Source organism: Sus scrofa, chromosome 9, assembly GCF_054392235.1.
Source record: "Sus scrofa isolate SSC_HxYL_T2T_F1_AM1 chromosome 9, Sscrofa_HxYL_maternal_Yorkshire_Landrace_v2.0, whole genome shotgun sequence".
Taxonomy (NCBI): domain Eukaryota; kingdom Metazoa; phylum Chordata; class Mammalia; order Artiodactyla; family Suidae; genus Sus; species Sus scrofa.
In genome coordinates this window covers 118,509,520-118,524,915 of record NC_139391.1, presented here as the reverse complement: position 1 = coordinate 118,524,915, position 15,396 = coordinate 118,509,520, and the positions used below count along the sequence as shown (strand labels likewise).

The following is a 15,396-nucleotide window of genomic DNA, read 5'->3' as shown; positions in this document are numbered from 1 at the left end:
TGGCAAAAGAATATTTATGTGACAAATGTTCAAAAATTATTTTTAAAGAAAGATACACAAGTCAATCTCATGTATTCTGAAAACCCTGTCACCTGCTTTATTTCTGGAGGAGGGTAAAGAGAGAAGAGAAAATATTCACCGAATTTGAGGGACAGCTAAATTGGAAGCAACATGGCAACAATTTTAGGCCTCTAAGATTCCTCTGATTCGTAAGGGAATGATGGAATTTCCTTGTTTGGAGATTTAAGAGTTTAATTTTTCCCTAAAGCGAGATCATCCATTTTTGCTGGGATAAAAGAATAAAGAACAACAAACTCAGTAGCACCAAATGGGATTTAACACAGAAAACAGGGTCAGGTTTTTCCTTTCAAATGCAAAATTTTACATTAAAATATGTTTGTAAATTATAGCTGTTTTTCTTACTGATTCAATCCTTCTCCTTCCCTAGCAGGAGCCCCAGAAACCTGAAGAGCATGTGCATTACCGACCAGATATACAATCCAGCTGCCACTTTCAAGGTGGACTCTGATTACAAGTTGCCTGACCTAGCTCAGGGCTGCCCTCAGTGACAGGAAGCAATAGCTATGCTCTCAGGGAGAACGGATACTGAGGATGCCACCAGTCAAAAAGTCGAACGCTGTGCACTGGGTCCAGGATGACTTGCACACCCTGTTCACTACGCAGTTTCCGACCACCGTGGACAGGAGAATCTTGGAACACCAGTCTTACTCGATGATGCCGCATGTCCGTGCTCACATTGATAGTAAACTGGGAAGGAAAAGTAAATTCAGTACCCAAATTAAACAACCTTGTTTTCCTATGAGACAGTTCAGACAAAACTGACATGGAGTAGGCCACAAAATAATCCCTAAATTATACTACCGGCACCTTTGCAAAGATATTAAAAATTAAGGGTGATTTTTATAAACTTTTCTTAGCTTCATGTATTTAAACTGTGCTAAAGAGAGCCTCTCAGGAGTTCCTATTTGTGGCTCAGTGGTTAATGAACCTGACTAGTATCCATGAGGACGTGGGTTCAGTCTCTCGCCTCGCTCAGTGGGTTAAGGCACTGCCGTGACCTGTGGTATAGGTCCCAGACATGGCTTGGATCTGGCATTGCTGTGGCTGTGGCGTAGGCCAGTGGCTGCAGCTCCAATTCAACCCCTAGCCTGGGAACTTCCATATGCGGTGGGTACAGCCCTAAAAAAAGGAAAAAAAAAAAAAAAAAGCAAGCCTCTCAAATGGTTGAATAAATTAGGATGTGCACATAGACTACCATCAATGGTGATTTTTAAAAATTGGGCTAGAGCTCTAAGAGATGACTTGAAGGGATTTTGATGAGATATCGTTGAGCAAATGAAGCAAGATGCATGAAACATACATCTGATCACATTTGTTTGTAAGATAAATCACAAATCTCTAAATATGTTTATGTAGATCTCTGCAGAACTGTATGAGTATGAAGTATATGGAGTATGAGTATATAAGTCATTAATGTGATTTAAGGAGAGGTGCCTACAATAAAAACAGATACTTGACATAATCTCAATTATACAAAATTATTATTCTTTTTAGGGCCGCACCAGTGACACATGGAAGTTCCTAGGCTAGGGACTGAATTGGAACTGCTGCTGCCAGCCTATGCCACAGCTTCAGCAATGCAGGATCTGAGCCATGTCTGTGCGCCTGCACTGCAGCTTGAGGCAACGGTGGGTCCTTAAACCCACTGAGTGAGGCCACGGATCAAACCCTTATCTTCATGAATATTAGATGGGTTCTTAACCCACTGAGAACTCCTATACAAATTTATTTAAGAGGGTGGGGGTGTACATGTATATATTTTAACAGAGACATTAAAGAACAGTTCCCCCTAAGTTAACTGCTATTATAGGATAGTGTAAGTCTAAGTCAGTTTTACTTTTTCAATGTGTTTATGTATTATTTAAATTCTTGTCATGAAGTATGCATTATTTATTTTACCATTAAAAAAAGAATAAAGCTATTTTCAATGTTAAGGGGGAAATATATTGCTGAATGTAAGCCTAAAATACAGAAAAGATAAATTGCATGAACTCTGCAGTTGCCTAGGATCTAGTTAAAAATGTTAAAAGTATGGAAAATACACAAGAAGCATATCTGTTGTTTACTAATCTAATTCTTAGCTGAATCTAGAATAGTCAGAGTATCAAAGGACAGAACTGGTCACACTATATTTTAATACTCCACTTATGACACCAACATGCATGCCTCAAGGTCCTGGCACATATATAGCTTCATGATTAACCTTAATAGGATAATTTTTCTCAAACATTAATGAACACTACCCAGGAGATGCAAAAACATTCTGTTCACCATAGAGAAGGAAGCAGAAGTAAAATATTCTCAGACATAATTAACTTCTCCACCAATCTGTATGTTTCTAATATACAGGTCTGCTTTTGGATTTTGTTTAAAATGATTCTTCAAAGATTTCTTCCTCAGTAGTTAAATTCACAAATTTCTTTCAAATACTAGGTACAGTAAGAGTCTATGAAAGAGCTAAGGATGACATCCTGTCTCCACTTACCAGGGTAAATATCATTCCCATAACAATTGGAATAAAGATGAAATTGAGGGTGGTGACCTGCAGTAGGCAGCAGTCCTGGTCTGGGTTGGTATGAACATCTTCATACTGAATGGGAGGCTGCAATCCTCCCATACACTTACTCTTTAATCTAGGGGACTAAAGAGAATTAAGAATTACTTTAAATCGATTAGAGGAAATGTTTATGGCTTTAAGACTCCACCAATGAAAACACTATGGCTTAACTAAAGCTATAGAAATCCATTTTCTGTCATCTCTTCTCTCTTCATATGCATAACAGTTTCTATACAGATAAAGGAAAATCTGCCCTTTGAAAAAAGTGGTAACATATTTGGATAAGAAATGTGACAGTGGGTGTATGTTTCATTTAGACGGTGTTTCCTACCATCTAGCAAGAAATGGAAACTTACAGCCCTATCAGATGCCTCCCAATGTTTGAGAGATCACAAATACCTTGTGACTTGTCAAGACTCCAAAGAACATCTGCTGCACAAAAGGGATGAGAAGCAGAAGTGGCCATCTAATTCTAGGCACCATAAAACAAGAGTCACAAGTCTCAAAGCTAGAGGAAATCTTAGCATTCACTTTCCTGCAGCAATTCTGGTCTTAGCTTACATACACTTGTGAAGATTGCCCCTCAGTCCCCTCCCAGAAAGGTGATATGGTGGACTCTACCAGTATCTAATGGATATCATAGATTGTGGACATCTTATTAAAAGCAAATGATCAGAGCCAAAATTCTCCCCTAGAACTGTGTTTTTGAAAAAGCAATGGAAAAATATGATTTATTTTAATTATAAACTTATCTGAACACAATGTCATCAAGTGAGGGACAATTAATTTCATTTGTAACGTGGAACCTTGGTGAGATACTAAGCAGGGGAGAGAGATGGCAGAAATGAGGTTGCTGAAGATAAAGAAGCTGAATGGATCCTCACTGTGTTTAAGATCTCAGGTATAGTCCAAGCAAAATGCAGAGACAAGTCAGAATAATATCTACTCTTCTTATAAATAGACTCTTGGCAGTCTCTCTCCTCATGGTTTCTCCAAATTGCCTCAGACATAAAACCACATGAATTATTGTTTATAAATACATTTGCTTTGAACAACAAAAAATTTCAGGCAATAACGTCAGTACCAAGTTTTCCCCTTTCCCACACTTTTAAAGACTTTAAATACACAGAAAAATTAATAAAACCTGCAATGAACTCCTGTACAGACTTTACCATTTGATTCTTTGCCATATGTGCTTTCTGCCCCCTCACCTCTTATTTTATATAAAATACACACACATATATATAAAATCATGTGAGCTTTGGGGGTGGGGGAGGCAAAGTCATTCTATCCTTATTCAACATGAATAAACACACATATATAACCTCAATAACATTACCACACTTAAGAAAATTAATAATAATTTCATATCATCTAATATCCCCAGTACATTCACATTTCTTTAATTATACCAAAAATGTCTTTTAAAGCTCTTTGTGCCTTGATTCAAGATCCATTCAAGGTTTACTCTATGCGTTAAGATATTAAATCTTTGTGTCTTTTTTATATAAAATAGTTCCTTCTTTTTTTTCTTTTCATGGCATCATTATAAGTTTTAATGTAAGAATTTTATGTTTAATGAATTCAGAACAAGATGTTACCTAAAAAATAAAAAGGTGATAAAACTACATACCTGCTTTTTGAACTTGAAGTTGAATTCCCACATTGGTTCCTGTCTGTTTCCAACAATCTTTCTGCACCAGAAAAGTAAGCACTGTAAGAAAATAAAAATAAAATTTAAATAAATAAATAAAAGACAGAAAAGAAAACAAAAATCAAAGTAAGATTAAAAAAAAAAAAAAACAGCAAAACCTTTCTGCTTGATAGCTCTAAAGCCAGCCACTGTCCCAAGGGCTGAAATTCTGCTTTGGCACAGATACACACTCACCCCTCCCCCTCTTCCCCAATTTGACACTAGTGCAACATGAGAAGAGACAATCTCAAGGCTATACAGTCAAGAGAAGAAGTACCAATATAAGTCAACCTCAGATGCTACTGAGGTCAACCCCTATTGTTCTCATCTTTAAAGACAGAAACATGGTCTCTAGAGACTGGGGCATTCTGATTCAGCAGGTCACTCCTCTATTTTAAAATATAAGGGCAGCCAGTAGCCACCAGACAAGATGATAACAAAGCCATAAGGCAGGCAAGAGACAGCCAGCCCTGTAATAGGAGCAAACCACTCAGGACCTTCTGGGAGCAGATAGCAGGTATGGAAACTGAGCTGAGCTGAATTCAGTCTAGAGTAAGCCCCCTCAAGGAAAGTCAGGCTACAGCTAGGGTTAAACAAGAAGTTAAGTACCTCCCAGGGGATAAGGGGTGGGTCGTCCGCCGTGCCAGCTGTCCTGCCCTTCAGACATGCCCTGTACGTCCTGCTGTTCCATCAAAAATAATGGGCTTGGCTTTAAGGGGCAAACACTTCTGTTGCCAACACAACGGCTCCAGTGTCCCACACAAGCTATGCTACTGAAAAGAGAGAGAGGGAGAATCAAATACGAAGAGGTAGAGTCCAGGAACATGGGACAACTTCCTTTAGGCATGCTGGCAACTTCCTGAATGCCATGCGATGGTGGTTATTGTAGCAAGGCCATGCATGGGACACCTGCCACTGCAGGTCCCACATCCTCTACAGAAGATCTCCAACAGGCACAAAAGCAGCAGCCAGGTGGCCTAGGCTTACTATCTGGATTAAGACTTTAGTTATCACCACCTTTTTTAGGCCACTTCAAAAATTAATAGACAGTACAAGAATATGAAGACACGGTGTTTTAGATTTAGGCAGTAGCACTTGCATTGTGCACTGGAGCCGCCAGAATGTGTCAAGCATGAGGAGTTTGCCCAATGCTGCTCTGCTCCCAGCAACTGATTCATACCTGGCATGGTTAGCTTTGGGACGATCCCCGCCTCACCACAGTTAACTGGATATGATCAAATGTTCTAGGGGGAGGAAACTATAAACGTGAAATGACACACTGTCCACTCATATTACGAGAAGGGATGAAATTCTACTCACCCAGCATTCTAATCCTGCCCTAAATCCACTGGTTAGTGTAACATTAATTTAAACTCAGCCAATGGCCCTGACCACCTCAGTTTGCAACCCTGGAAGGAACCATGATGTCTTGAAATCAACAGTACCCTTAAATCAATATGTATCAGGGAGAATGTTATCACACTAAAGCTGAACTAGGGGAAAAGAATCATTACATAACATCCAAAGCATAAAAACAAGCAAAAAAAAGAGAATGGAGAAGTGCTATAGAACACCAGACTTTGAGTAGAAACAGAGTAATAAAAATTACTCACAAACTCAAAAGATACAACATTTAGGCGATAGTATTAGTTAAATGAGTAAAAGGCCGAGACATCAACTTGCCTAAACTAGTCTAGTTTGGTAAATGTGTGTTCACTAGATATTTCATTATGATGGAGAAAAGCAGAGAATGGACCAAAGGTTCACAGACCTATTTACCAATCAGAAGAATGCCCAAAACTTGAATATAGTGTATGAATATAAACTACTGGGGAAATCCCAAGATAAGAAGAAATGTTCCAGAACACAGGAAGAACTTTAGAGCACTAAAGTCTATGAGTGGGAGTACCTTACAGTCTCTGAAACAACCTACCCCAGAGCTTGGCAATAGTGGGCATTTAGCAAATGCTTAAGAAGTCTACACCAGAATCTTTTAAGAAGGTCAGTGAGAAAGGGGAATCTCAGATGTTAAGGTCATATTAGAAAATTAGTTTTATATCTTTGTATCATGATTTACAGCACCTTTTAAGAATTATAGTTACACCCACCAATGAGTTGTGATCTTCCTAGCCCAAACCATCAAACCATCTAAACCTTCTAAATGTACAAGGCATGAGAATAAATTAAAATAAAGAGAATAAGGAATACGCTAAAAGCATGAAAGCTTTAAGGTAAAGATAACATAAGCCAGCCCAGCATAGCAGGAATGTCTTGAAGAAGAGACACCCCTAAGCCTGAAAATTTACGTTAGTCCCTGAGCAGCTTGGTACCTACAGCCCTAGCCTTAACCATTAAGAAAGCTGGAAACAAGCCGTGATAACAGGCCCATCATGTAAGAGTCCATTTGTTAAACCCCAACATTAATTCTCACTTACTTTGGAATTCTTTAATGTGCTAGGAGTGCTTTCTGGAATGGCTGGATTCTTGGAGATTCGAGCAGCAAATGGCTCATACATATGATACAGAGATCGGATCACACATGCCCGGAGACAGCGCAGCTTCTCCATTGACTCTGGTCGCAGGCGCAAAGGCAGAGAAGCATCCAGCGTGTAGTGTCTGAAACATAACACATTACTCCTACCAATAACTGACCTCTCTCTTCTGTTCTAGGCCAGTCTCCTAGGATTCCTGGGCTCTGGTCAAATTTTAGTGTACTATTTCACTGGCTGGTATTTAGTTTATCCCTAGTGTCCTTACACACACACACACACACACACACACACACAAAGCTGGTATTTAGTTTATCCCTAGTGTCCTTACACACACACACACAAATCATCATTTCCGTCACCTCTTAGCTACTTTTGTGTCTTTGCTATGCAAAACCCAATTCGCATATATCTTGTAATCCTACACTTTTCTATTCATTTAATGATTTTAAATCCTCACCATTTCACTCTAAAAAAGGGTAAGTCCCTGAAATGATACCAGTACAATATACTTTAGTTGCTCAAAAACAACCTGCACTAGGGAAGACCCACCAAGTTCTCTTGTCACGTCTCAGAAACTTCTCTACTCCCTGATAGCTCAATGTCCCCTTCTACCACATCCTTACTGACAGTTTACAATCTTCACCACACTTCTGCAGTCAGCACCAAAAGTTAGCCCTCTTACTCATCACATCACCCACTTTCTCTTCACCACTACGACTATACGTAAAGACTATCTCAAACTTCAAGATGACTGACTAGCAAATCTAAGAAACAGCTGATTCAGTTGGAAAGATACACAGATGAGCATCTACAGCTTTTGAAAGCTCTAGCTAAGATAAACCTCCGAAAAAAGTCAAAAACAGTTCAAGACCTCACTTTTGCTGAAAGTAGATATTAGACAGTAGTGAGGGGGCAACCATAGGGAAGACAATTACCTGGATGAATTAATAATACCAATTTTAAATTAAAGAGGAGCTCAAGAAGTCCAAATCTAGGCTCAAGCCCAGGCATGCAGTAGAGAAAGTGAAAAGAGGTCACCATCCAGGGAGTAGCTCCAAATCATAAACAGCAATGAAATCAGCCACACAGATAACACAGTGAGTTCTCTGTGGTCGCACCTTCGGTACAACCTGGTCCAAAAGGCAGCAGTGCAAGTGACAGTCCAGGCATTCTTACAAATCAGGGAAAAATTCACAATGTCCTCAGGACGGATATAGGAGGCCAGCAAGAGCCAAATATCCATGGGATACTCTTCTCCTCCAGCCCTGTCCAGGTCTTCTGAAACAGAAAAAAAAAAAAAAAAACAAAACTGTAACTTTTGGCTTCTATTCTACACATATATAAAGATCCTCAATCATTTCAATTCTCCCAGGGCTTGCACAGCTAAGAAAATGGTTTAAATAGGTCTAAGGAAGTCTCTTAAACTCTTCATTTCCTGCTCATTATAGCTGCAGAAAACTTTTTTTTTCCTGTTGCCCAAGTGGATAGGTCTTGTCCTTAAAGCTTTATTTAACAACTACTTACATGCTATTTTGAAGTTTTCAAGGTAGCTTCGCATAAATTATATCATTCAAATCTAATAATTCTTCAATGGAAACAGGGAAAATATTACTGTGCTTATTTTACTATAAGAAAACAGAACTTTGCATGTAATCAGTGCAAACAGAACCCAGGTTTTCTGACATCAAATTCCAGCTTTGCACTATAAATTCTGCCTTTGATTTCCCTTGCAGTCCCCATCTGTCAAATATTTTCTTCAGTCATTTAAAAAACAAAAGTTGGGAGTTCCCGTTGCAGCTCAGCAAGTTACAAACCCGACCAGTATCCATGAGGATTCGGGTTCATTCCTGGCCTTGGTCAATGGGTTAAGGATCCTGCGTTGCTGCAGCTGTGGTGTAGGCCAGCAGCTGCAGCTCCGATTTGATCCCTAGCCTTGAAACTTCCACATGCAGCATGTGGCCCTAAAAGCAGAAAAAACAAACAACTGATTTGAAGATGGTATGAGGAAATCTGAAAGTACAAACTAAGTAAAAAAACAAAAACAAAAAAAAGGTAAGTTAGAGAGTATTTTCAATACTCAATAAATGCCTGCAGACATGTTTCTTTTCTTCTAGTTTCTCCTTATTTGTCAGTTTGATCTATGATTCTGGCCATAAGCATCCAGTATTCAAAGATACTCCTGTGACAATGTATATCTACCTCTTCCTCCTTCAGACCTTATTAGAGTTAATTCTCCTGACCCTGAGGTCCACTATAAACATCAGGTTCGAATTAAAACTCATACTCCGTAAAGACACCAGAATCTGGGCTAACCCTAATTGTTGAGACTTAGTCACAGAACTATGCAAAACTCACCTTTCCTCTTTGTTTCCTGGGCAAAAAGCTCTTACATCTATCTCCCTGAAGCTGCCTCTGCTTTTCTAACTACTTCCTGCAAATCTATGACTCAATCAGGTTCTTATGTTAGCCTTTTCATAACAGAGATCAATACTCCTAAGACAACATCCCCTTTTCTGGTTCCCATGCTTTCTTGAAATCTCCAGTAACCATTTAAGACCCCATCTACCACATTTAGGATCCCCTTCTCCCACATTAAATCTCTCTCTAAAAGAGACAGCAAACAACTGTCAGAATTTTCTCCACTGAGACCTATAAGGACGTTTGCCAAGTATAGTGTTATTAAAATTTTTCTGTCATTAGGAACAAAATTCATTAATTATAAAAAAAGTCAATGTTCTACATATAATTATGAAATTTCAGAATATAGGAAATGGAATCAATAAAGGAAAGCTTCATGGAAATAAGCTATGAAGGACATAAAGAATTTGATAGACATAGGTTAAGAGTAAGAGTATTCCAAGTGCAATAAACAGCTAAAGTGAAGCCTGGATATTTATTTTTTTATGGCTACACCACAGCATATGGAAGTTACCAGGCCAGGGATCAAATCCGAGCCACAGCTGTGACCTAGGCCACAGCTGCAGCAACACTGGATCCTTGAGCCACTGCACCAGGGTGGGGATCAAACTGGCACCCCCACAGACCAGGTGGACCACTGACCCACTGCAGCACAGCAGGAATTCCAGAACCACTTTAGCTTTAAGAGTAGGTATTCTGGGATCCACCCCAAGAGAGTCTGATTCCTTAAGCCTGGAGCAAATCAGTGAATGATGGGTTGGCACATCATATACTATTAGTTTACTTTTCTTTCCCTTGTGTAAGTTTTATTGCCACTAAAATAAATATTACATGCTTTCCTATTTTCTACAGTACCTACTAGACATAAAACAGATATTAATAATTGCAGAACTAAAGTTCCCATCGTGGCTCAGCAGAAACGAATCTGACTAGCATCCATGAGGATGCAGGTTCCATCCCTGGCCTCGTTCAGTGGGTTAAGGATCTGGCGTTGCTGTGAGGGGTGGTGCAGATCGCAGACAAGGCTCGGACTGTGTGTTGCTGTGGTTATGGGTCAGTGGCTACAGCTCCGATTTGACCCCTAGCCTGGGAATCTCCATATGTCGCAAGAGTGGCCGTTAAAAAAAAGATAATTATAATAACTGCAGAGTACTTAGAAGTCCGTGATATCAAACTTTAGCTGAAATGAAACTGGTCATATACAATTCACATATTTGGAAAAAAATTTTTGTCACAACTCTGCTTCTTTACCCATTCAGAAATCCAGAAATGCAAAAGGCTTTTTGTTTTCATGTTGCTACATGGGTTTTACCCGATCATGACATGTTCTCAATGAATGGCCACTATAATCAAGTTCACAGTTCCAGAAATCTGCTATTATCAATCTCCTCTCCTCTCAAATTTAGACATAAATAAAATTCCCTGGTATATAAAAGTCCTGTCTCACTACTAAGATCCCAACTCTGGTTCTCCACTGGTATTACCTTTTATGCTACTGAAAAAATGATGACTTCAAGTTATTACCACAGATAGGATTAATAATCCAAAAGACAGCAGGCCCTGTACCTTTGTGCCTCTTGCTTTTCTTTTTTCTGCAGACAGTTCTCTCATGGATGCTTTCCTCCTGGGCATCAATCTCATCACTGCTGTCGATGATGTCACAAGGCTCACCAGCCCCAGAAAGAGCTTCCACTGCAGGAACCTGGGAGGCTTCCAAGCCACAAAGAGATTTTACTAGAAGAAAATAAGAAGAGAATGAAATGGCAGAGTTCCATGGCTTAGGCAGGATATCAGCATCCATGAGGAAAAGGAAAAAGGAAAAAAAAGCAAAAGCAGTTTGAAAGCTAGCTAAAGAAAGCTGAGAATCTTTTTTAAAGAGTAGCTTAAGTACAAAAAAATTGGAAAGCAATGGGCAAACTGACTCCAAAATTGCATAAACTGCTTCAGACCTGAAGAAAGAAAGTGAATTATTCTTCCATTCTGCAAGGTAAAAGTAAAAGGTCAATGCTATTTTCAATTTGCATAACTTCTGAGAAGCAATGCTTGAGACGAATTAAATCCAATTTAACCCTATTCCTGGGCTGAAGACATTACATATCATAAAAACACAAACCTCAAGTAAGAAGCTGAAAGTAAGAGAAGCATGGGCAAAGCAATAGTTCAAGGTTATTACACTAAAAAGCAAACTGCAGAATTAAATGGAGAATATATGTGAACTACAGGAAAAAGATTAATAACCCAGAAGAATGCAGTGGAAATCACAGAAGAGTTCCTTAAAGATTTTATTTTATTTTTAAAAAGATTTTATTTTTAATGGAAAGATGGAAAAAAAATATTTCTGCTCTAGAAACTCCTACTGCTCTTGGTAATATTTCCCCTTCTCTGAATATATGAGTAACCATTTAGAAGAGCAAACACGTTTGCAGGAAGAGACCAAAGGACTGCAAGAAAAATACCGAGGCAGGATCCCAGGAAAATAAAACACCAATTTCTCTCTTCACTGCCTGAGTCTTAAAAGATTCGTCGGAAGCCTACCTTCCTGCTGAACAGCATTGGCGACGGCTTTCTTGACCCTTCCAGACCTCACGACGGCCGGATCCGAGTTGGCATAATCCGCCACGGTCACTGAAACACAGCACCAACCCTCAAAGGAGGATGCCTTCTCTCGTCAGCTTTCTCCCCACCGAGATTTCCTGCTCACTCCAAGTCCCCAGCCCTGGCCGCCCTCCGGTCGCAGGAGCGCAAGCACTCGCCACGGCGCTGTCCTGCCCCCCACCTGCCTCCAGCCCCAAGCCTTTCAAAGCTTTCGCCCCCTCCCTACCTCGCCCAGAGCAGGCGTCTTGGGCCCGGAACTTGAGTCGCTTCCCTCTCTTGGGCATGGCGACTGTGTCGGGGCGAGGCCGTGTTAGTGGGCCAGGACCCCCGGCCATGTTTCGGGCCAGGGAGCAGGATCCTGGAGCCAAGGGCCAAGTCCGCCCGGCTCCGCGGCCATCCCCTCCGGAGACCGCAGCTCTCGCGAGGACTTAGGCTAGGGCTCCACGTCGCGTTGACCGCCGACGCCCCTCTTCAGAAACCAATCACCAATCTGGTCTGGGGAGTACGTCATCATCCAGCGGCTACAGATCAACCTGCGTCTGGGTTTTCTTTGGGTAGGTGGCTGCTGTTTTGGGCAGTGTGGGATTTTGCCCTTCCTTTTGTGAGATGATTTGGTGTCTTAGACCGGAAACCTACATCCGCATTGATTAGAATTGAGTTTACAGTCAGGTCTCTCAGGTTTCACTGCTGCTGCTGCTGCTGTCCACACTTCAGTTTCACTTCAGTACCCCCAAAAGCACATATATTTTCATCTTCGTGTTACATCTCCCAGGCCACATAGACCTCCTGCTAGTCCAACACGGGCCTTTAAGAGTCTTAACTCCAATTTCTTATACAAAAGATAAAATTTCTGAATTCTCAAAGTTGAGGGAGGGGTTCTTAAAAGTTTATTGATTTACCACTATCCACCAAACTAAATACTAGAAGGATGGATGAGGAAAGGATGGTTATAGAACTGTGAGGGAGCAGGATCCTTGTCTAGTGTCACCAGGATAAATAAGTTATCATGTGTCCTATGTTAGGTTTTGTGTCATAATTTCATTGCAGCTTCCTGAATGTGCTAATCTTGGTTTGAGGAGCATGGTACTTATTTAGGGACCAAGACTCCTGATGTTGGAGAGATAGCAGTGGATGATAGCTTGAAACGAGATCTTAATTCTCTCCTCAGAAGTTGAACCTGGGCAGCCTGCATGAAAACCAAGAATTCTAGTTACTAGACCAGCTAGAGACTGAAAGCAGAATTGCCCTGATTCTTGCTCCCTGTTGAAAGCAAGAATGTTTTAAGGAGGCAAAGACTATAAAAGCTGGTATAAAGTTTATTGTTAGAAACGCAATACAACATGTGGGAGAGCACAGAGAAGTAGTCCATTTATCTATGGCAGAAGCAAGGCAGTAATACATACCCAAAGTAGGAGTGTGTGTGTGGACATCCCCTGCCCCCAGTGAGGAGTGCACCAGAGAGATGATTTAAATTGCTTATTTAGGACAGTTCTTTAGCGTCTTTGCTTTCCTTTGGCTGATTATCTTGTTATATTTCTCACACCTTACTGGACCTTCCCCAGTTGCATGCTCATCTTTTGGTCAAGATGGATTCTAAAGCAAAGGGTTCTGGGATGGTATCAGGACTTATTATGACCTGGCACCCCCCTTCCTTTTTGACCCCCAGGAGTCTTTATGCACACGTGAAATTGAGGAGGTCTCCTTTACCCCAGGAGTGATTGCAGTGGTAATCTTTTTATTCCAGCTGAGCCCAGCTCCCGCCCGCCATTAACTTCCTTGAAGTGTCAAAGAGAAGCAAGGTCCAATTTACTCAGACTAACAAGCCCCAGCTGTTCACAGCCCAGAGGCCTACCTCCTACCTCAGTTCCACCTGTTGGACCCACCAGAGTGCCACCGTGAGATATTTAGGAGGAGTCTTCTCTTTTTTAATCTAATTACTTAGTACATAGATGTTCATTAGGTGCAAACCACTGGCCTTTTGTTACCGAGCAGGACCCTGTGAGGCCTTCCCACAGTGGAATCCCCCACTCATGTCCTCCAGCCTTTTTGTCTGTAGAAAACTTTAGTCAAAGAATCAATTTAATCAGAGAAATGAGAAAACACAGAATAAGGAAAAAACAAGTCAAGCAAGACAGAATAATGATAGCTTAACCATTCAACAAATTTAAGGACCTTTTGTCAGTTCTTCGAAGACTATGGAGAATATTCTGAGCCATGTCCTTAGAGCTGTTTTGCATGTGCTAAAGTCCCCACAGGGTGGAAGAAGTCAACTGTATGCTGCCCACAAGCAGGTAGAGCCCAGACTGGTTGGAACCAGAAGGTTAATGATGCTGACTCCCAATTACCTCACCACCAACCAGTAAGGAAAATGTCCATGAGCTAGTCATACCCTGCTCCTCTAACACTATAAGACTCCTCACTACCCACTCCAAAGGGTTTGAGGCACAATCCTTGAGGCATTAGCCTGCTCTGTTCCCCTCTTTGCCTGGCAGTTCAAGCTACTTTTTCTGTTTCCTCCAACTGTCTCTGCATTTCTATTTGGCATTGTTATATAGAGGCAGCTGATATTTCGATAACACTTTTACTAACACTGTATAAAAGCTATTACTAGAGATGCTGCTAATAGGTTTGACTCAATTAGAAATTGTAATTGAAACTGAATATAATTGATTATAGTTAGGAACTATTCAAATTTAATTTATCTAAAGTCATAAACAAGGGTCTAAAAGACTGAACTAAAAAAATTGTTTCACATAATTTTTCCATGTGTATGTTGCTGATGTTTGCAGTCAAATTCAAAATGCAGCCATTAAAGCACTGAGCCTTTTCATCTCACAGTGTTAATAAAAAATGCATGATGCCCATATGTGAATATATTTCTTTTAATGTGGCACCCTGTTGAAAACACTGAGATGTTGGAACTGTGGAGAAAATCAAAGGTGCAAAAGACATAAATCCTATTTATATGTCATCACTATCAAATATGTAAAGGTTTTAATTGAAACATTCATTTTCAGTAGTATAATTACTATTTGAATTCATTGGAATGAAAGAAGTGTTAATTGCAAAACTGCTTATCTTTTAAAATTTCAGGAATGTGGAGTTCCCGTCATGGCGCAGTGGTTAACGAATCCGACTAGAAACCATGAGGTTGCGGGTTTGGTCCCTGCCCTTGCTCAGTGTGTTAAGGATCTGGCGTTGCTGTGAGCTGTGCTGTAGGTTGCAGACATGGCTCGGATCCCACGTTGCTGTGGCTGTGGTGTAGGCCGGCAGCTACAGCTCTGATTAGACCCCTAGCCTGGGAACCTCCATATGCCATGGGAGCAGCCCTAGAAATGGCAAAAAGACAAAAAAAATTGTCTATTCAAGTCTTCTGAGTGTTTTTTAATTGAATTCTTTGTTTTTTTGATGTTGAGTTGTATAAGCTGTTGATATGTTTTAGGTATTAACCCCTTATCAGTCACATCATTTGCAAACATTTTCTCCCATTCAATAGGTTGTCTTTTTGTTTAGTCAGTGGTTTCCTTTGCTGTGCAAAAGATTTTACATTTAATTAGGTC

General features: G+C 40.4%; 2 protein-coding genes across 11 annotated transcripts in view; one reads left to right on the top strand and one right to left on the bottom strand.

The window, feature by feature from the left end:
- Positions 1–12,249, bottom strand: TMEM183A (transmembrane protein 183A). 8 transcript variants are annotated; one of them, XR_014814248.1, is made up of 10 exons: positions 12,063–12,249; positions 11,777–11,866; positions 10,808–10,975; positions 7,942–8,101; positions 6,767–6,947; positions 5,512–5,589; positions 4,941–5,104; positions 4,272–4,352; positions 2,567–2,722; positions 1–768 (listed from the first exon to the last, which is right to left on the bottom strand). XR_014814248.1 is itself a non-coding variant. In XM_021102013.2 (8 exons), the coding sequence occupies exons 1-8, from the start codon at positions 12,169–12,171 to the stop codon at positions 583–585; spliced, it is 1,128 nt and encodes a 375-aa protein (XP_020957672.1). In that variant the 5' UTR covers positions 12,172–12,249; the 3' UTR covers positions 1–582.
- Positions 12,250–12,335: 86 nt separating this feature from the next.
- The window catches only part of LOC100513809 (alpha-1,3-mannosyl-glycoprotein 4-beta-N-acetylglucosaminyltransferase C-like), an 80,182-nt gene continuing 77,121 nt past the window's right edge, over positions 12,336–15,396 (top strand). For all 3 annotated transcript variants that reach the window (XM_084977587.1, XM_084977588.1, XM_084977585.1), the window contains exon 1: positions 12,336–12,390. The gene's annotated coding sequence lies outside the window, so the exon portion shown is untranslated. The remainder of the gene's footprint in view (positions 12,391–15,396) is intronic.

What these genes read in the sequence shown, in the direction of transcription:
- TMEM183A (XM_021102013.2), bottom strand. Translation starts at nt 12,171, where the DNA reads ATGGCCGGGGGTCCTGGCCCACTAACACGGCCTCGCCCCGACACAGTC. An exon ending in GAAAAGCAAGAGGCACAAAG is followed by an intron (nt 8,099 to 10,807) that starts GTACAGGGCCTG and finishes CTGTTTCAGAAG; the next exon opens with ACCTGGACAGGGCTGGAGGA. An exon ending in TGGGAATGATATTTACCCTG is followed by an intron (nt 769 to 2,566) that starts GTAAGTGGAGAC and finishes TTTCCTTCCCAG; the next exon opens with TTTACTATCAATGTGAGCAC.